We start from the raw sequence: 21892 nt of genomic DNA on the forward strand, positions 1-21892 counted from the left end.
GAAGGAAATAGATGGGCACTAGAACAAGCGCAAGTCTACGTAAGAGTCTCATACGACTCAAGATAAGAAGTACAATTAATTTGAGAAGCATAAGAAATGTAATTGTTAGTCCAATGTCTACATTAGGAATCATTAGCGTAAAGGAAAACAGTTAGTCTATCCCTACTCTAGCTCTAAGGTGATGTCCCTACTTAGCATTTCCCTCCCAGGCAAGAGAGTAAAAAGGTGTCAGAAGTGAAGACTTCCTTAGAAGTACATTCACTTAGTCAGAGCTCGTTCTAAGATGCTCCTTCTAGCTTCCCATCTAAACCTCAACTGCTCTACCCTCGGGACACAAAATCCCAAAAACATAAAACACGCCCTTCGGCACACCTCTTCAGCCAGGTCTTCTTCCAGTACTTTTCCAGCGAAACTTGTACTCCATCCAACGATGGTTAGCTTGACCTTGGGTCCCAGGCACCTTCTCCGCTGAAAGTATCATCCGTAAATTACAATGTACTCCCCTGTTAGCTTCTCATACCATCCTAACTCCTAAAACAAAGACCTAGTCTCTCTAACGAGCTAAATGTCCGTGCACCTGCAACAGAAACATGGGAACGAGAAACTTTTCACTTCTCTTAAGATTTTCCATCCTCCTGAAACCAATACTTTACCAAGGGAAATCCTTTTCGGCCTACAACATCAGCTAACATAAGAAATGAATAGGCCTTTCTCTTTAAACGTATATGCAATCAGGCCTTTACACTATTAAACACATTACTAAATCACAAGTTAAGCATTAGTTCATTATTCTTTTAAACTTAAATAAGCAGACTACACGTGCAACTTTAGCATGGCACACGTTAACCTAACACGTTGCATTACATAAATCAAACATTATGCATTTACGAAAATACATTTGCAGGGATCTACTACATTACCTTTCATAAAAAGCATGGTTACATTTCTAATCACACCTATGTTAAACAATTCGAAAAAATATATTTCTATGCCGCACTTAAGCTACTTCGATTAATATGTGGGTGCGGACTAACATTGATTATGATACACCCCTACAAATTTCAGAATAACGTGCCGCTCTATCACTATCATACTCATCTCCTCACCTTGTTTAGAAGGCAGCTGGCACATTTTCAAGTTAATGCTTCTCGGCTAGATTCTGCTAAAATGAGGCATTTAGTTGCCACCAGTTGTAGAAGTATGCTTTCTACTGGCAAGTGTAGATTTTAGGACAGGGATCAAATGAGGCAATGGCCCTCTATTGATTTCACTTCAAACATCAAACGTGAATATTTCTAAGGGAAGCGGATCTTCCTTAATGGTGAAATGACAATGGGCTGTGTAAAGGATGTTGATGAGTATGGAAACGTTGATAACAAAGATCATTGTACTGCAAGTATTGGAGCTATTGTATTAACTAACTTTCGTGGCATGTGAGCTGTAGATCACAGCCATATCTTTTATTTTCTCAATTTTAGGTATCAATTTATGTGTTTGATATTGTAAGACATGCTGGCTTTATAACAATAACTCATTATTTTATTTTTATTTCTGTTGAACAAGCTTCTATTTTCTACAATTAATTGAATTGTTGTGTATTTTAGACAGCTTTGGAGAGGAGGAAGAACTCAAAGACGAACAGCAGATCAAGTAGCAGTGCCTTGACAGGAGTATTGTCAGCCAAACAAGGTATATATGTAATTTGGTTTTCATTCATTAAGTTGTGTGACAAATTGGTGTCTTCTCTTAAGTTCTCATCAGCCTTCCTGTGAATTTGAGGCACAAAACACTTTACATTTTTCCATTTGTCTGATTATTAATTTTGCATTATTGTAAATATATTTATGAAATCTTGTCCCTAGTCACTCTTCTTTTAAGTGAAGAAACTAGATTTTGCATTATAGCAGAAAAAGGACAGGCAGAGCCCGTGTTCAAGCAAATATTAAATAGAAAATGTTTCTACTTGCCCATTTTGATATGTACTTCCTTTATACACTTGCTACTGGAGGACAAAAGTACTTTGTATAGGAGCATGGGCTATTCCAGCGGCAACTCCAATAGGGGTAGCTACCAGGGGCAATGCACACAAGTGCTCAATAGGCCTAACACTTTATAAACCTCCCAACATCCCACACCCTTCCCCAAGGCATTGGTACATTTTAACATGGTTTCTTGTCATAAAGGTTTTTACCAAGACTAACGTTGAAGCAAGTTCCAGGCCTTGTTCCTCTGCAGCCTCAGATGAATGCCCCTATTTTTGAAGATACTGCAGGGCCTTTCCACTCCTGATTTACTGTTCATGTGGTGGGCCAGTGCCCACATAACCCAAAGTATTTGCTTTCACTGACAAAAGCATTTTGATCCAAAATTGAAACAGTCATTTATTGTACAAGATCGTGCCACCAAACTAAACATTAGAATTTGTTAAGAAGTGTTCCAGCACTTTTCAGTTTATGTCCTTTATTGCATCCACCTCAAGCCAACCATATACACATCTCACAGACCAAATCTTCATTAACTGTCCCATTAGGAATGCCAGTCACCCAAGATTCTTCCTGATGACACATTGTAGTTAAAGGGCTAGCATGCGGGATTACAACAGAATTGCAGTACCAAGAACTGCAACTGTTAGTGTATAAATCTTGTAAGTTATGTCGAGGTTAACTGAGCAGCATCATCAAAAACAAGGAAATCTTTGCTGTCATGACATACTTTGCCAAGAAGGAGAGACTTCTAAAAGCAGTATGGGAAGATCGTATACTCTCACCGATACTCAGGTCGGTTTTGTCTGTTCTCACTTTGACCACTTTGTTCCCCCTGAAGTACTTTTCCCCTTTGCCGCTCTGCCTGACTCTATCTGTACTCCTTAACTCTGTTTACCATTCCCCTTCTACCTTTCATTCCCCTCAAGACGCATGTCTTGTTATGCTACGGGCTGATAACTAATAATTATTGTGTCATCTCATGTTTTTCTCCTATGTCTATACTTGGCTCCTGTAATTGATGTAATTATGTAACCCGTAACTCGCTGATCCTCATGTAAAGCGCTCTGATACCTCCGGGTCTAGCCAGCGCTATATAAAACTTAGCAAATAAAATTAAAATAAATAAGAATGTATAGGTTTTTTCAGACTGCGTTTTGTTTCTACTCTTGTTCCCAGTGTTCCTGTCACTTTGAGAGAGGACATGGAGCCGTGAAACACTTTCCAATTTGGACTTTTACAAAACGTTGGAAGGATATACCCATTATACCCACAGAAAACTCTTTTATATTAGTTATCAGTAAATCAGAAAATGTTTTGAAACGTTTGTGGTGCTGCCACTAAAGACCTAATTCGGTGCAAACTGTTTAAATCAGAACGTATTGAAAAATAATGTTGTATGTGAAGGATAAGTAACAGTTCTGCCAATTGATAACCTCTTATTGAAGCATTATTCGCTGATTGATGGTTAGCTGGCCCCATGCTCAATTAGAACGTGCAGCGTTAAGCATTGTTTCAAGTGGACACAGCATCATATCTTCTCAAACAGCAATGGTACAAGGAATTCAGTAATATTGCTGCAGTCACTTTCTAACCATGGCGGAGCACCTGAATGGTTATTCATTTTGTTGAGTGAAGATTAAATAATATTGCAGAGCTTAATCAGCTGTTGCGAAGATGTTCATCTTTCATCTTGTGCTCAAACGAAGAGATATCTAGAATACTTTCATTTTTATAGTAGGTTTTTCTTTGTTGCATTCACCGTTTTTGTGTTTTTTCCTGGAAGACCTGGACTGTCAAAATAATACTTTGAAGATTTCTTTTTCTATTCCTACTTTTTCATGGGAATAGAAATAGAATTTGTGTGTTGTCTCTGAAACTATACATCCCAATCAAGATGGTTGAGCCAATATATGTTTAATTGTTGAATGAGACGGTCTTCTGTGCTTTTGATCCATCTACATTGTTGTGTTTTGCTTCTGAAAATGCATGTGGACATTCATTTTTTATTATATTGGAATGTTTATCTCTACCATGGATGCATTCTTGATGGTATTTACTTCGATTTGTTTGCTGAGGTAGCATCTTCTGCTTTCACTGCTGTTTGTCCTTGATGTAGTTCTCCTTGATATTTCAGCTATTTTTCATTTGTTTGAAATTTTTATTTCAGTCTCCTGCTTAAGTTAACAAATCTGTACTTCATCAAGGAAAAACAAGCATTCCAAAGACAAAAACATTGCGTCAAGTACCTAGGTGCCCAGTATTCCAGAACCTTAAATGCCTTGGTCCACAGATTAAGGACATCAATTAACCACAACCTTTTCCAAATACCTATTATGACTGAACTCTTTGAAAGGGCACTCATCTGTTCTTTGGCACATTTTCCAAATATCTATTATGACTGAGCTCTTTGAAAGAACATTTATCTGAACTTTGGCATCAGCTAGAGCAGAGGTTGAATAATACATAATATGGATGTTTTACTTGCCACTTGGTAGGTTTCTTCTTCCTTTACGTTTTTTAAGTTAGACTGTCTTAAGTGCTCTATTGTTGACTTACGCTTATGTCCAGTGCTTTGCAAAGCACCTAAATTCATAAGCTCTGAAAATAAACCATTTCCCTGTTGATCTTGGTTATAAGCCAGGGGCATCCTTTAGTGATCATAGACAGAGACGAGAATTCAGAATAGTCTATTTCAAGGACAAGTTCCTACTCTCATGACTCTTGTTCTTTTAGTTTTGGGAAGGAATGTTCTAGAGGGTCTACATTTGGTGTCAGTTTGAACCGATATGTAAGTGCTCTCATGTTTCAAACACTTGTTCGTAAGTAACTTTCCTGTATTGTGGTTACATCCTCATTGATGTTGCGGGTCTAATTGGCAGTTGAATTTGTGTATGGCAAGACGGGCACTGCCTATCTATGGAGTTCATTGTGCTAGTAACGTGTACGTTTGATGCTTTATGCTGCAACACACTTTTCCTTACTCATTTGTAACACTTCTCTTCGTATTTTTACTTTGACCTGATCCGTTCTCTTCATTCACGTCCTATCTCACTTCTTGCCGAAATTCCCGAAGGAAAATTTGCAGATATAGATTCAGAACCAGCAGCTCCATTTCCTCTGCTGCTGATTCAGAATTTGCTCTTCTTATCTGCCTTCTGTTTTCATTTGATATACCCACTCATGTCTGCTTTAAATCTGCTATTTTGTTATGCGCCATACCAGCTGACGCTGTGTCATATATGAGTGTTCTTCTTGGCTCCACCTTTTATTTCACTGGCCATAATTATTTACACGATATTAGAGGCGCTTGGACCTTTTCAGTGTTTCCAGTGTTCATTGAAGCCTCTCTGCAGTGTCTCAGCTTGGTAATCATGTTCAATATAATCTAGCACTACCATCTATGAGTTCTGGAAACATCTCTGCTTTAATGTTAATGTTGAGTAACATTACATTTGGTAATAGTAGCACCTGTTATTTACTTAGAAACAGCAAGTATTGTGGTATCAAGCACTATCTAAAATAAATTATTATTAGTTATTTTCATTTTACCTAGGTTCTGCAGGTATTGTTTTGCTCTGGTCTTAATTCACCTTGTGTGTGTAGCAAACAATGACAAATTGCTATGTTTCAAACTCAGTGATGGTTTTTCACAAACAAGGGGATTAATACCAGTGTATGAAATTTGGGTTCTTATGACTATTGCAAATGAACATGTAGTATGCAAGTGTTTATTTCCCTAAACAAACTTTTTCTGATTTTAAAAACTATTATTGTGAACACATGCATAGTGCATTTTGAGCAGACTAGTTTGATAAATCAAATAAAACCTGTTAAGTTTAATTGTTTGCTGATTACTGTTTGTGCATACCATCCTTAGTACAATGACTAATGACTTTGAGGTTGGTAGATTTTCGGCCAAAAAAAGGTTAATATGGAGCCTTAACACATAAAAGTATAAAACCCAGCATTGTTTGCATCAACCATTGGATAAAGATGTTTGATTATTTGTAGCTCATATTTAGGAGTCCTTACCTTGTAAGAATTAGACGCAACTCTATCAAGAAAGCCTGTGCTTTAGAGGTAGTTCTGGCATTTGCCCATTAGATTTCAGACATGGGAAAAGGAGTAATATTCACCGGACACTCGGCTGGAGGATGAGTATGCTAGTAACATAAACTGGAAAAACAGAACACACATGAACACTTAGTAAGTAAAGTAAAAGCATCCGGTATATGATGTTTTTGTGGCTGTTTATGAGATTACATATGCAAGGTTTTCAACAATGATCATCAGAGAAGTAGTAGTGTAAACAAGCATTGGCATAGGCAATAGGTCTCGCCTTATAAGTGTTTAGAGAGAGCTATTGGCTTTGTTAACGTTTTTAATATGTGTTGCAGAGCATTGTTAATGTTGTGCAGCATCTTTATAAGTTATAATTAAAAAAGTGTTATAACCATTAGTCACTTTATACATAACTTAGAAAACATTATATACAACTGAAGTATTTATTTTACTTATTTATTTTTATTTGCAGAGTTTTATATAGCGCTGGCTAGACCCGGAGGTATCAGAGCACTTTACATGAGGAACAGTGAGTTACAGGTTACAAAGTTACATCAGTTACACGGAGCCAAGTATAAACAAAGAGAAAAACAGTGATAACACCATAACAAGAGTTATTAGCATATAGCATGCATAGCCAGGACTCACGTCTAATGGGGAATGAAGGTAGAGGGAGAATGGTAAAAAGGGGAAAGGAAAAGCAGAAAGTGTCCGGCAGGGAAAAGTACGTCAGGGGGACAAAGCAGTCAAGTGAGAGACAGACAAACCGGCTGGGGACCAACGGTCCAAAACAACCAGAGTAAAGGTGAAAGTATACAAAGAGAGGGGTGTGGGAGGCCAAAGGAAGGGGTAGACTAGAGGAAAGGTCAATTCAGGCAACACAGAGTAGTCCAGCAGTAATGAGGATCGGACGAAATCGCTAAGATGGAGGACTCACGAGAGCCGATAGCATTATCACAAAATGGCGGGACATACAAAAGTCAATCCAAAAACCATAAAGGTAGCTGACTCAACGGCTCAACGCAGCACTGGAAAAAGGAGGCAGCCATACACAACAGGGAGACGATGAAGAAATATGTCCAATGTCCAGGTGGGTAGGTGTCGGCCAAGGCGGGTGAACCAGAGCCAACTCCTCTATAGCAGCCTAAACAGCTCACCAGGCATCGGCCATGTTGCTCAGGCTACCCGGTAAGTTTAACATTTAAGGTTTCCATATGTTCGAGGCATGTGGGCTGCTGAATTCATATCTGTGCATAGATCGCCGCCTAGTGTTGGGTCCGGATGTTTGCACGTTGTTGTCCTGGAAGAGTCTTCGAAGTATCCTTGGATAGGTGACTCCTCCCCTGGACTACAGTGCGCATGGGCATCCTCTCCATCCTCAGATTGTTTTTTTCCGCCATTGGGTTCGGATGTGCTATCTTAGCTCAAGTTAGGAAAATATTTGGTCGAGGCCAAAAGGCCTTTAGTTCGCGTCGGTACTGTTTATCGATCGGGTTTCGATAGAATTTGTTAGTTTACTAACTTTTCAGCACCGACTTCTTTCGCATTTACCTGTCCATCGACGACTTCGACGATGGAATCCAGGACGCCATTCAAAAGGTGTCCGGTATGCAATGCGAAGTACCCACACATCGACGTCCATCCGGTGTGCAACAAATGCCTTTCACCGGACCACGACGAATCGACATGCATGGCCTGTGCCGGGTTCCGTTCCAAGAAGACTCTAAGGAACCGAAGAGCGGCGAGACTCGAGGCGCGGCACGCGGCACCGGCCCCGGCAGACATCTTCGACGAGGCCGACGTCGAAGACTTAGAAGCCATACCCTCCAGTCCCGTTTCCGAACACGACCCCGGATCGGACGGGGGCGACGAGTCACTCTTCCACAGAGGTGAAGACGACACCGAGGTAGGAGACGACGAGGAGGCCTTAGGGGCCGAGGAGAGTAGCTCCAATGATGAACAAGGCCTACCTGTTCAAACCGAAGAAACACCAGCGCCACGGCCTTTGGCTCCGGTCGAGGGATCGCCTTCGGGCCTTACCCGAGACCCATCCCGTAGTTCTTCGGCCCCGCCCTCGGGCCCGGCCTCGGACGTTCAGCGGCAGCCATTGCCGCATAAGCCAGCTGGTTTCCCTACCACAAAACCGAAACCGAAAGCTGCGCCGGTTCAAACGAAACCGAAACTGAAAGTGGCCTTGGTCGGATCGAGGCCTTCAACGCCTTCGACGCCAGCGCAACGCGTCGGCACCGACCGCACCAAGAGGGACTTCGGTGCCGAACTGGAATCGGGTGACATCGGAGTCGGCAAAGGGAAAAAGGCCATCGGCACCGAGAAACCTACTCGGCTACCGACGCCAACGACACCGAGGGCAATACCGCCTGCTTCGCCACGCGTCGCTCCCTCGACGACGCCGAAGCCTCACGTACCGAGGACGTCGGTGGTGATCTCCACACCTCGACTCGAAGACCCGCCGGCGCCGAAAAAATCCACGCCCGGCTCTACGAACCTGCCCGGTGCCAAAGCCTCAAAGACGCCCCAAGTGCGGCCTGGTGCGACACAAAGCAACAAAACCACGGCGGCCCTCAAGGACCCGTCGGGTTCCGGCCCGATAGGAGCTCCAGCACCCTCAACGGGGCCAGCCAACATTACCTTCGGCTTGCCTCCGTCAACAATCCCGAAGATGTTCCAACTCAGGACACGGGTTACCCAGACTCCAGTTCCACCGGACGAGACGTCGCCGTCATGTGTCATCGACGCCGACACTGGCAGGATGATTCTCCACGACCGAAGAATAACTTCGGAACCGCCATTGGACCCTTTCAGGATCCCACTAAAAAGGAAGCTGCCTGTGGAATCAGAACCTCTCCTTTATGAACCGTTCCATTCCTCCTACCAGGATCCACACCGGTTCTCCCCCGCACGCTCCGACACGGATGCATTGGAGGACTACATGGAGGACCAAGCACCCTACCATGTAGACACAGACCCTGATGACCAGCAGGACCCTGATCAAACTTGGGGCGACCCTGCAGACCCCAGTGCACCTCTCGATACACAGGACCCACAACTCTATGGGGCGAAAACATCTCCCACGGAGGATACTGCGGCGTTCAACGCACTTATTGAACGTGCGGCAAATAACCATGGGGTACAGCTTCACTCGGATACCATCGAGGATGACTTTCTAATGGACACCTTTGCATCCTCAGAAAGACATGTGAAAACTTTGCCAATGCTGAAGGGGGTCCTCAAGCCGGCTAAGGACATTTTCAAGGAACCCACCAGGGCACGAGTGATAAACCCCAGGATTGATAAAAAATACAGATCAGCACCTGGGGATCCTACTTACATCAAAGGACAATTACCACTCGACTCCATCGTCGTAGCGAATGCTCGCAAGAGGGCACACTCGCAAACGACAGGTGACGCTCCTCCCCCGGACAAAGAGTCCAAGGTGCTAGAGACCTCCGGCAAACGAGTTGCCGCCCAGGCTGCCAACATATGGCGCATAGCCAACACTCAAGCGCTCCTCGCTCGCTACGATAGAGCGCACTATGACACATTGGAGCACCTCCTCCAACATCTCCCTGACCACTTCAAAGAAGGTGCGGAAATTCTTATCAGAGAGGGACAGCTACTCACAAATGCTTCCATCAAATGTGCGCTAGATGCTGCAGACACGGCTGCCAGGGCCATAAACACAAGCGTCATGCTGCGACGCCATGCCTGGCTACGAATCTCAGGATTCAAGCCTGAGGTACAAAACAACATACTGAACCAGCCCGTCAACCCCGACTATTTATTCGGCCCCGAGGTTGACACCACCCTCGAAAAGATAAAAAAGGACACGGACACTGCAAAGTCCATGGGCGCTCTCCAAACTCAGTCCTTTCGGAGCGGCTCCTTTCGTCGCCCCGGAAACAAGGGAGCAGGTAGAGGACAGGGGTCACAACAAACGTATAACAAAGGCAATACACAGACCACCTACGATAAAAACACCCGAGGTGGATATCGTGGCTCCAGTACAAAGGGCAGAGGACGTGGCTACGGCAACACCAGGTCCTCCCCCAAGAACAAGCAGTGACGCCCTCTCCCTTCCTCCCGACCACATAACACCTGTCGGGGGAAGACTACAAAGGTTCCTGTCCACGTGGAACTCCATCACCACGGACAGGTGGGTCAAAGATATTATAAAATATGGTTACTGTCTGGAGTTAACCTCCACTCCACCCACAATACCACCAAGAAACCGTCCTATGTCCTCAGAGCACTTAACGCTCTTACAGCAAGAGGTAGAAAGTATGCTTCTAAAAGGCGCTATCGAGGTCGTACCCATCCACGGGGGTTTACTCCCTCTACTTCTTAATTCCAAAAAAGGACGGGTCGCTCAGGCCTATATTAGACCTGAGACCCCTGAACCAGTACATTCTTTCAGAGCACTTTCACATGCTCACTCTACAGCAAGTCCTTCCGCTTCTCAAGCAGGGAGACTTCCTAGCCTCACTGGACCTCAAGGATGCGTACTTTCACATACCCATCCACCCCTCACACAAAAAATACCTCAGGTTCACTGTTCAGGGACGGCACTATCAGTTCAAAGTCCTTCCCTTCGGCGTGACAACAGCGCCCAGGGTTTTCACGAAGTGCCTAGCTACGGTGGCAGCACATTTACGGAGACAGCATATACACGTCTACCCCTACCTAGACGACTGGCTCGTTCAAGCGAAGTCAGCCCAGCAATGTGCAAGCCACATGTCCCGCACCATTCACCTTCTTCACAGTCTGGGATTCTCACTAAATTACCCAAAGTCCCATCTCCAGCCCGCACACGTACAACAGTACCTAGGTGCGACTATAGACACTCTGGCGGCCACAGCTCAGCCAAATTTAGTGAGGATCAACAGCATACAACTGCTGATCTCCAAGTTCAAACCCAATCACTCGCTTCCAGCGCGAGTGTTTATGCAGTTGATAGGCATGATGGCCTCCTGCATCTTCATAGTCCCGCACGCGAGGTTACATATGCGCCCACTTCAGGAGTGCCTAGCACGTCAGTGGAATCAGGCTCAAGGACAGTTGAAAGACCTAGTGTTGGTGAGCGGTCGGGCATACAACTCTCTGCATTGGTGGAATCCACAAAACCTTTGCAAGGGCCGACCGTTCCAAGAGCCTGTCCCACAGATAGTACTGACAGCGGACGCGTCTCTCCAGGGATGGGGAGCTCATGTACTCCACTACACAGTGCAGGGACTATGGACAACACAACAAAAGAAGATGCACATCAACCTTCTGGAACTGATGGCAATCTTCCTAGCCATGAAGGCATTCAAAGTACATCTATGCAACAAGGTCGTGTTGATCCGGACGGACAACATGACCGCAATGTACTACATACAGAAACAGGGAGGAACACACTCTCCACAGTTGTCTCATCTGGCTCAGAGCATGTGGAAGTGGGCCATTCAAAGGAACATGTTCCTCATGGCGGAACACCTCCCTGGCAAGGACAACCAGATGGCGGATCTGCTCAGCAGACACAGCCACCAGATGCACGAGTGGGAGTTACACCCATCAGTACTCCAACCGTACTTCCAGCAGTGGGGTCATCCAGAGATAGACCTATTCGCGACAAGCGAAAACGCAAAATGCCAAAGCTTCGCCGCCAGATTCCCACATCCGCAGTCGCAGGGCAATGCGATATGGATGAACTGGTCCGGCAGATTTGCGTACGCTTTTCCCCCAGCGCCGTTGATAACGCTGGTGGCTCGCAAACTCCGACAACACTCCCTGACACTCGTCCTAGTTGCTCCCACGTGGGCACGCCAGCCGTGGTACACCACCTTCCTCGAACTTTCCGTGGTGCCGCATCAAAGGCTGCGGATCAAACCCGCGCATTTGACGCAGAACCATGGAGAGGTTCAGCACCCAGATCCGCAACAGCTGAACCTGGCGATCTGGCTCCTGAAGTCCTAGAGTTTGGCTATCTCAACCTGCCACCTGACTGTATGGACATCATCAAGGAGGCCAGGAGACCCACTACCAGAGCTTGCTATGCAGCCAAATGGAAAAGGTTCGTCATCTATTGCGATAATAATGACATCAACCCGCTGGACGCATCCATCCACAACATCATCTGTTACCTCTTACACCTATACCGATGCAATCTGGCGTACACCTCTATACGTGTCCATTTGACCGCAATATCAGCCTATCTGCAAACCAGGCAGCACCTCTCTCTATTCAGAGTGCCTGCCATCAAAGCATTCTTGGAAGGGCTCAAACGAGTCATTCCACCGGCTCCAATGTGGAACCTCAACTTGGTCCTCACACGCCTGATGGGTCCACCCTTTGAACCTCTACATTCATGCGAGATTCAATTCCTTACCTGGAAAGTGGCCTTCCTGGTAGCGATCACTTCCCTAAGAAGAGTTAGTGAACTCCAGGCACTAACCGTTCAAGAGCCATTTATTCAGGTTCACGCCAACAGGGTCGTACTACGTACCAACCCCAAATTCATGCCCAAGGTAATATCGCAGTTCCACATGAATCAGACTATTGAACTGCCCGTTTTCTTCCAAAACCCACAAACTGTTGCAGAAAGGGCACTACATACACTAGATGTACGGAGGGCCCTCATGTACTACATCGACAGGACTAAACCCTTCAGGAAGACAAAACAACTGTTCGTTGCCTTTGCCCCACACCACAAAGGTAACGCCATCTCCAAAGCAGGGATAGCCAGATGGATAGTTAAGTGTATTCAAATCTGTTATCAAAAGGCAAAACGCACATTAACTATTCCACCACGAGCCCACTCAACACGTAAGTTGGGGGCTTCCATGGCCTTCCTAGGAAATATTCCCCTGCATGATATATGCAGAGCAGCCACATGGTCCACTACACACACATTTACAAAACACTATTGTGTAGATGTGCAGTCAAAACAGCAGGCAGCTGTAGGACAGGCTGTTCTCAAGACACTTTTTCAGACCGCTGCAGCTGGCACGGGTAGCCGCCGCTAATAGAGGGCACTGCTATGTATTCTATGCACAGATATGAATTCAGCAGCCCACATGCCTCGAACTGAATATGCTACTTACCAGTATGCATCTGTTCTTGGCATGTAGGGCTGCTGACATTCATATCGCCCTCCCTCCTCCCCGGCGCCTGTCGCAGCTGCAGCTCTCAGAATTACTGCAAGCATGGTCATCACTTTCTGTATCTACTCCATCACTGCCACAATGGCGAAAAACAATCTGAGGATGGAGAGGATGCCCATGCGCACTGTAGTCCAGGGGAGGAGTCACCTATCCAAGGATACTTCGAAGACTCTTCCAGGACAACAACGTGCAAACATCCGGACCCAACACTAGGCGGCGATCTATGCACAGATATGAATGTCAGCAGCCCTACATGCCAAGAACAGATGCATACTGGTAAGTAGCATATTCATTCCATCGGTAACACGACTCCCGGTGTTACTGGAAAAAGCGCCCCCCCCCCTCAGCCTCCAGTTCGCCCCCAGAAGAGCCGAGCGCGCCATCGTAGTTCATCAGATCCAGGCAGAGGAACTCGCCACCAGCTAGACCTCGGCCATGGTCCGACCCAAGTCCCCTCCCCGCTCACTTCGAGCCTCTGAACTCTCTCATCTCCCGGCACTCGTCTCTCCCCAGCTGCTCGATCATTCTCGGCGCGAAGAGAAAACAGGCTCCGACCCAGGGGATCAGTCCCCTAGCTCCCCCTAGTATGCTAATAAAAACCAGAATTAACACCAAAAATGTGTTCTAGTTTTGTTGTTTATGCAAGGAAGGGGGCAGTGGGGGGGAGGGGGGAGTGGGGAGTGGAGGTGTAGGGAGGGAGGAGTGGATTGGAGTTCAGGGTTCGAGGGGATGGGAGGTGTGGGGAGTGGAGGTAGAGGAAGGGGATGAGTGAGCGAAGTGGAGGGATTGAGGGGGGAGTGAAGGTGGGAGAGTGGAGTTGGAGGTAGAGGGAGGAGGGAGTGGAGGTGGAGGGAGGTGGGAGTGGAGTTGAATAAGGGCACGATTGGCGAGCTATTGTGATATGCCCTGGGCAGAAGTGACAAACTTAAGGGTAGGTTTGCTTTCCGGGTACACCAACAAGGAGCAGTATTGCTGAACTTTAGTGAAAGTTGACGTGCCCTGTACTGGAGTAAGGGCCCTGTCCTGGAGTAAGGGCAGAATTGACGAGCTGCTTTAGTGGGGGTGGGTGTGCCCTGAGCAGAATTGACGACCTTTAGTGGGGCTGGGATGTCCAAGGTTGGAAAAAAGGGTGTTGCAGGGCAGAATTGAGGAGCTTTGTGGGAGGCGGGCGTGTCCAGGACTGTAGTAAGAGGATGCAGCAGGGACGCTTGTGTGGTGCTGTAAGAGATGTGCGCCAATTGACAGGTTGGGAGGATTGATTCATGTTTGAAGGGCAGCCGCCTATGGCTCTTGGGGCAGGAATGGGGGCGCTGCAGGTCCATCTTTATCAAAAGAAAGATGTGCGGGCGCTGAGACAATATTTTAGAGATTAGCCAGAGGGAAACTCGATAAAAACAGGTTGAAATCATACAGCAAAATAGCTATGCAATAGTGAACTAAAAAGAAAGGCACAGGGTCGTGACAATAGCCCCCTGAAGTGGCAATAAGAAAAGAGGCGAAATGAAGGCGTCTACAATTTTCCTGCTACTATACCCATTCTGAAGATGTAAAAAGAAAGTGTCAGTCATAATAATGATAAAGCTCATGGTCATCATCGAACTGCAACGTTTTAGAACCAACTCCAACATTTGCTGTACCATAAAGTAGCTATCATTTGAGCTAATTAATGAATAATGTATTAACACGAGTTCATTACAACAGCAGCTGCAAAGACTTGCTGAGAGAAAACGGACTCGTGAAATGTGAGGAAATGTGACATCTGAAGCGCATTGTAACAGGAGCTGCAAAGACTTGCTGCGATAAAACAAACTCGTGAAATGGGACATCTGAAGCGCAGAGATGATAAGAGACGATGGTGCCAGCCAGGATGGGGCGCTGCCATGCAAGCAGCAGGGTGACGCTGACGAGCGCGGAAATGTGAGGCAATGTGAAATCTGAAGCGCGGAGATGAGATGAAACGATAGTGCCAGCCAGGAGGGGGCACTGCCATGCCAGCAGCAGGGTGACGCTGACGAGCGCGTGCACATCTTCTGTCTGTCTGTACCCGTGCACATCTAGCTGCGGAATCCGTATTGACACCAAAAGGTCCTCGCATGGCGATACAGCGCATGCGCGCTGCTAACGCCAGGCGAGACCTAAAAAGGGCAGAGAGGGATGCCGGTAGTGCGGTGCACTAAAATGTCTTAAATTCAGCCATCTCTTAAATAAAGTTATGAAAAGCATTATCAAAATATCCATAAAAGACTCCTATAATTGTTACCAAACAAACATGAGAAGAGAAACCTCATATTGTTAGTGTAAGAGACCATTACATTAATGTCCCCATCTTTTGTGCTTCTTCAATTACTCTGAATAATTTGTCCATCACCAAGAACCTTGGGGAGTACCTAATTTTGCTGTGTATGTGTGCACACTTTTTCTTTTTGATTGAATAAGGACTTAACGTGTCGCAGATGCGATAAACATTTATTTGGGGGGGAGGGGTTAGTAAGAAAAACTACAAAAAGATGTAATATAACCATGCGTTGTGTTGTTGCATGCTACAGAGGTTAATGTATTCTTGAAAAATCAACTGGACATTATACGAAGCTGCTTGATGCAACTATGCTGGCACATGAAATATTTATTACTTGTTTTTTTAAAACAATAAAATACAAAACAAGAAGAGAAATAAAGGTATGGGGGTGTGAAAATATATTTTCAAAAGCTACAATAAAAGGTAAACTTCCAAAGGTTATGGGTTCAAAATAAACAGATTCAAATTATCACTCCTGAGGCTTGAGCCGGGAGTTATTTGCTTTGGATCAGCTACCACAGAGCGTTTTTCTGTTGGAAGTATTGTTATTTTTATTTATCGCTTGCCTGGCGCTAAAAGCTATTTTAACCTAACTATTAAATGTGACATGATTGTATTTTCTTTTCTCATAGTACCTTTCATATAGTATTTTTCTCTCACCTTGCTGGGAGGCTGGACATCGACCCTCGGCGTCTTGCGCTCCTGATCCGCCATTTTGGGTGAGGCTGGGTTAGCAGACCAGGCCTGCCTCGCTCTCACACCTGATCACCGATAGTCCTGCGCTTTGCATAAATTAGAGTGCTGGTGCGAGCGCGCCGCTGGCGCGCCTAAGGCAAGCCCGTCTGCGCCCGTCTGCGTCCCTAGAGCGTCCAGCGCCAGCCACGCTGTGTGATTCAGACCAGGGGATCCGGATACAAGGAGTTCATATAGCCGTTCGGAATTATTAGTGCTGAATACGACTGAGTGTAGCAGGGAAGATAAATGGACTGTTCTGCATAGCATAGTAAGGAGGTGCCCTATATGCCAGTTCTGCCTGCAATTTAAACCTTCAGCCACTGCCCTGCGCCCTGAGAGGACTTATCGTCTTCAGGCTGTGCTTATTAGTGCCCGTTCATTGGTCAAACATGCTCATGACATCTATGAACTCCTTTCTGATGAACGTTTGGATTTGCTATTTGTCACTGAATCCTGGCTCAATGAGTCTTTTGCCCCTGTGCTTGAGGAGCCGTCCCTCCGGGATATAAAATTGCTATAGTCGATCGTACAACTGGAAGAGGGGGTGGGATTGCAGTAGTGCTGAGAGACACCTGGGTTTTCACCAGTGAGGCGTCAGTCGGGCTAGTGGACAGGAAGGCTCTTGATTTCACCATTGTCTTCTCTCCACATTATACACATTGGGCGGCACGCTGGCTTATCCCCCCCCCCCCCCCCCGGTTCTTCAAAATGCTTTTCTGAAAAGCCTGGATTACGTCATAGTCCCTCGTGCCCTCCCTGGATTACGTCATAGTCCCTTGTGCCCTCCGCTTTACAAATTTTCTCCTTGTGGGAGATTTTAACATCCATGTTGACTGCCCCGGGACCTTGGACGCCAGGGAACTAATGGATCTTCTGGATTTGGCGCAATTAGCCCAGTGGTTGAAGGCTCCCTCTCACATAGGGGGGCATACGATCGACTTGGTCTGTTCAAACTTCGCCCTGTCTATTGAGGACCCTATCCAGGTCACTTGGTCTGACCATTTTTTGGTCCACTTTTCCTGGTCAATGGGGATGTCATCTATCCCTAGTGCTTCGACTCAATGCAAACCTTCACCGAAGATTGAAATTCCAGTCCTTTCCATGGCCCTTTCACTCTCCCGTCCGTTGCTATCTCACGATTTGGAAAAGGCGGTAGAAGGTTTTGCTACCTGGGTTAGTCAGGGTGTTGACTCTGTTTCCCACCCTATTTCAGAAAGGCAGCTGCGCTCTCTTCCATCTCAACCTTGGTATACCGGCGCACTTAGAGAGCTCAAATTGGGCTGTAGGAAATTAGAACGTCAGTGGCGCTTGGAGTACTCTCCATCAGCGAAAATTGGCTTGCGTAAAGCCTAAAGTGATTACTATGCAGCCATTAAACTGGCGAAGAGTAGTTTCTATGCAGATTATATTGCCGAAGCTAAAAACAATGGTAGAGAGATCTTCTCCATTGTTAGAAGCTTTTTGACACCTTGCGCCGAACAAGCGGCTTCACCTGCCTCATTGCAATGGTGTGAGGAGCTTTCCTCCTTTTTCATTGAAAAGATACAATCCATCCAAGATAGTTTGGTGAAGAATGTTCAGGGGCCAAGTGCCCCCTACCAACTGCCTCTCGCCACATTGTCCTCTGTGCCACCTTCATTTATCGTTTTTTCTCCCATAGCTGGGTCAGATATATTGGCTATTCTCAAAACCCTTAAATCAGGCTCTCCGACGGACCCATGTCCCGCCAGGGTTCTGGCAGGAGTTGTTGAGGTCGTCTACCTAGAAGTAACATCGATCATTAACCTTTCTCTATGCACGGCAAGGGTCCCTCTGCTTTGGAAGCAGGCAAAACTGCTGCCACTTCTAAAGAAACCCTTGTTAGATCCGCTGCAATCTGCCAATTATCGCCCTATTTCTCTCCTTCCGGCTCTGACTAAGGTCTGCGAAAAGGTAGTCTTTTGTCAGCTTGACACCTTTATTGAAACATCCGGTGCCCTTCATCCGGCTCAGTCCGGATTTAGGAAAACCTATAGCACAGAGACTGCATTAGTTGAAATGGCAGGGGCAATCAGGGAATGCCTGGACGCGGGTGGCAGGGCGCCCTTGATATTGCTTGACCTCCCTGCCGCCTTTGATACGGTACCCCACCATCTTCTCCTTACCCGTCTCTTAAACATCGGCATTGCTGGTCCTGCCCTGGATTGGCTTAGATCTTTTCTGGAAGACCACTCTCAGCAGGTCTGGTTACCACAGTTTTCTTCAGCCGCCAGAAAAGTGTCTACGGGAGTCCCTCAAGGCTCCACCCTGAGCCCTTTGCTTTTCAACATCTATCTGACGCCCCTAATTTTTCTGACAGAGGAGCTGGGGGCTAAAATAATTGCTTATGCCGATGATACCCAGCTCCTATTTGCCTGGAAGGACGCCGACTTGTCGACCTCTTTGGTTCAGAACTGTCTCTCATCTGTATTTCAGTGGCTTGCTCCTGCCCAACTGAAGTGCAATGAGCATAAGTTGGAGGTCCTTCTGTGCGGTTCGTATTCCACCTGTCTTTAGAGAAATTATGTGGCCGACAGACTTCCCTCGCCCTAAGTCAGAGGGCATCTCTGCTAAGAACTTGGGGATCTGGTTTGGCGAAGACCTTCGGTTTTCTGTGCAAATTAAGAAACTCATCGGAGTTTGCTTTGGCACTCTCAAGTCACTTAGAAGGTTCTTCCCCGTGCTTCCCAGGTCTGCCAAGGAAATGGTCGCCCGTGCACTCATTCTTTCTCGCATTGACTATGCTAACGCACTATACTGTGGCATCCCAGGATATCTGCTGAGAAAACTGCAGACCATACAAAATGCCATGGCTAGACTTCTATTTAACATCTCTGGAAGATCTAGCGTGAGACAGCACCTACGAGACCTGCATTGGCTTCCGGTGGCCAGAATAGTGCAATTCAAAGTCCTCACGGTGGCCCATAGAGCTCTTCATGGTTTGGGGCCTTTGTACATCAGGAAGCGGTTTTGCTTCTACGTCCCCAGCAGAGCTTTGCGCTCAGCCGTCCAACGTCGGATGATTATTACTCTATTTCGCAGGTACCGGTTGGGAGGTCAGTCCATCTCTGTTAAAGCAGCTATGGCTTGGAATTCTCTCCCACTGGAATTGCGGCATATTGAGGATCTTAGACTTTTCAAGAAACAGCTTAAAACTCTTCTCTTCAATTAGCTGATCCATATTCTCCACTCCATTGGGCTTTGATAACTGCACGCGCCAGGACACTCTTGAGTATTTGAGCGCGCTATAAAACCCTTTATAACATAACATAACATAAACAGATGCTTGAGCATTTAAAACAGGCTAGAGTACAGTATCCGCATATTAGAAAAGTTCATGGTTTAACAAAGCGCACTGTACATTATCTTAATTGACACTTGACGAGCGAGGAAATGTGAGGCAATGTGACATCTGAAGCGCGGAGATGAAACAAGACGATAGTGCCAGCCAGGAGGGGGCACTGCCATGCCAGCAGCAGGGTGACGCTGACGAGCGTGTGCACATTTTCTGTCCGTCCGTACACGTGCACATCTAGCTGCGGAATCCGTATTGATTCCAAAAGGCCCTCGCATGGCGAGAGCAACGCATGCGCGCTACTAACGCCAGGCGAGACCTAAAAACGACTTTGTCACTTTGGAATGTCTCTGCAATCCTGGTGCCTATCCTACTATGGATCCTAAGCAACTGGGCAAAGTACCCTTCGGCACTTGACTCTGTGGTAGTGTGAGGTGAGTACTCTAAAGCTTCTCAGGGCATGAGGGAGGAAAACATAGGGGGTGAATACAGGCTCACAACACAAAATATGCTTGGCAACAGCACTAAATGATTGTCCAGTCAGATATTTGCTTTATGAAAAAGGAGTATTTATATATGAACACTGAGTAAAATACAACATTCACAATGCACACTGTCCCCTGAGGTTACGGCTGTGGTATTTCATAGGCAGGTCCCCGAGTTTCACTCCCCTCTCTCTAGTGGAAGTGTTCATTCCCAATTCGCTATAGGTGACATTCATGTTAAAGACACACAATTGATAGACGGAATGCAGAACAAATCAAAACATTCACCCCCACTCAAGAGATCTGGGTTAAATCCATCATTCTTTTGCTCACCATGCCACACCAGTTTGGACCTGGCTATTTGCAAATCAGTCTTGACCCCGTGCCTCATGGGAACAGTCCAGCCCGAACTGCCAAGCCAGGTCCTCCCTGGACCGGAAACAAGCATCCAAGGTCCGGTTTCGGGGTTTCACCCCTCTTCCGCCAGGATAGCTTGATTCCAGTGGCACAGTGAGACCAGGACTCAAGTCTGAGCATACCTGGCGCACTTAGGGCGAGAAAGCAAAAGACACACAATTGATGGACAGAATGCAGAACAAATTAAAACATTCACCCACAGTCAAGAGATCTGAGTTAAATCCATAATTCTTTTGCTCACCATGCCACCCCAGTTTAGACCTGGCTATATGCAAATCAGTCTTGACCCTTTGCCTCAATCCAGCCCGAACTGTCAAGCTAGGTCCTCCCTGGAACGGAAACAAGCATCCTAGGACTGGGTTGGAACGGCATGATGAGCAAAAAAACGATGGATTTAGGCCCAGAACTCTGTACTGGGGTGAATGTATGACATTGTTCTGCATTCTGTCCATCAACTGTTGTTTTAATATTCATGTTAAGCCTCACTAGTAGTCCAATTCTCAAGAGTCCCACTCCAACTCTTTATTAAAGTAAAAAGTGTTCCATCTCCAGAGTGCTATCTGACAGGCTAATTCCCTGGGGCCATCTGGCCGAACAATCAGTCTTACATTCACCAGCAGGGTAAAACTGTTTGTTCGGCTAGTGTCTCTGAGCACTGAAGATGCAGCAGCTGCTTCCGGTAAGTCTTTCACATGCGCGGTCTGAGAGGGCTGCGGTTGTGTGTCTAAGAGTTCCTCACACACAGTCTTGTATTGGCTGGTGGATCCTCTATGCTCCTCCAGTGCTGGTGTGTTTCTTATGTTCCACCCCACTTGTGGGGGGAGGGGCAGTGCACTTGATACTGGTCCTCAGTCATGGCTTGGGCCCACTCAGGTCACCACACGGCCTCCTTTTTTCGATGACTGTCTTGACCAGACCAACACACCAGACCCCTGTACTCCTGGAATACGGTGATACCGCTCCGCCTGTGCGCATGGGCTACAGCCTAATCGGCACAGCAGCAGTTTTCACAGTGGCCCCCACCTAACATACAGGGTTGCATTCTTGGTCCCGCACAACGGCTAAGGTCCAATCGGCAGTCTAAGGCTGTTATTTAAATTCTGTAATTGAATTGTCGCCGACATGGTATCTGCATATGGACAACGACCCACTCAGTGCAGCAACAGTCATGGCTCACTTCACGGAACACGCGAAATGACCTGATTGGTGCAGCATCTGACTCCTCATACCTTGCTGTGGGAATCCAATCACCAGGATCCCCAATGGACCTTGCTCCCTCCAAAGCTCTCTTCTCCCTCACAGGTCACACTATCCTTGGCAACCAGGCAGGGGCTGGTGCTCTAGGCGCCAACGACAGGTGGTCTTGGATTCCCTGGAAGATGTACCCTCACCCAGCTAGAAGACTAACAGGCCTTAACCCCCAGTCCTGGTAACAGGTA

At 46.4% G+C, this 21892-nt stretch overlaps 1 protein-coding gene across 4 annotated transcripts in view; it reads left to right on the forward strand.

Moving 5' to 3' along the window:
* Positions 1 to 21892, forward strand: part of CCDC149 (coiled-coil domain containing 149) — a 447317-nt gene that overhangs the window by 275522 nt on the left and 149903 nt on the right. For all 4 annotated transcript variants that reach the window (XM_085642338.1, XM_085642336.1, XM_085642339.1 and 1 more), the window contains exon 8: positions 1605 to 1689. In XM_085642338.1, the coding sequence (XP_085498464.1) occupies positions 1605 to 1689 (85 nt within the window). The remainder of the gene's footprint in view (positions 1 to 1604; positions 1690 to 21892) is intronic.

This window comes from Triturus cristatus, chromosome 2_2 (genome assembly GCF_964204655.1).
Source record: "Triturus cristatus chromosome 2_2, aTriCri1.1, whole genome shotgun sequence".
NCBI classification, from domain to species: domain Eukaryota; kingdom Metazoa; phylum Chordata; class Amphibia; order Caudata; family Salamandridae; genus Triturus; species Triturus cristatus.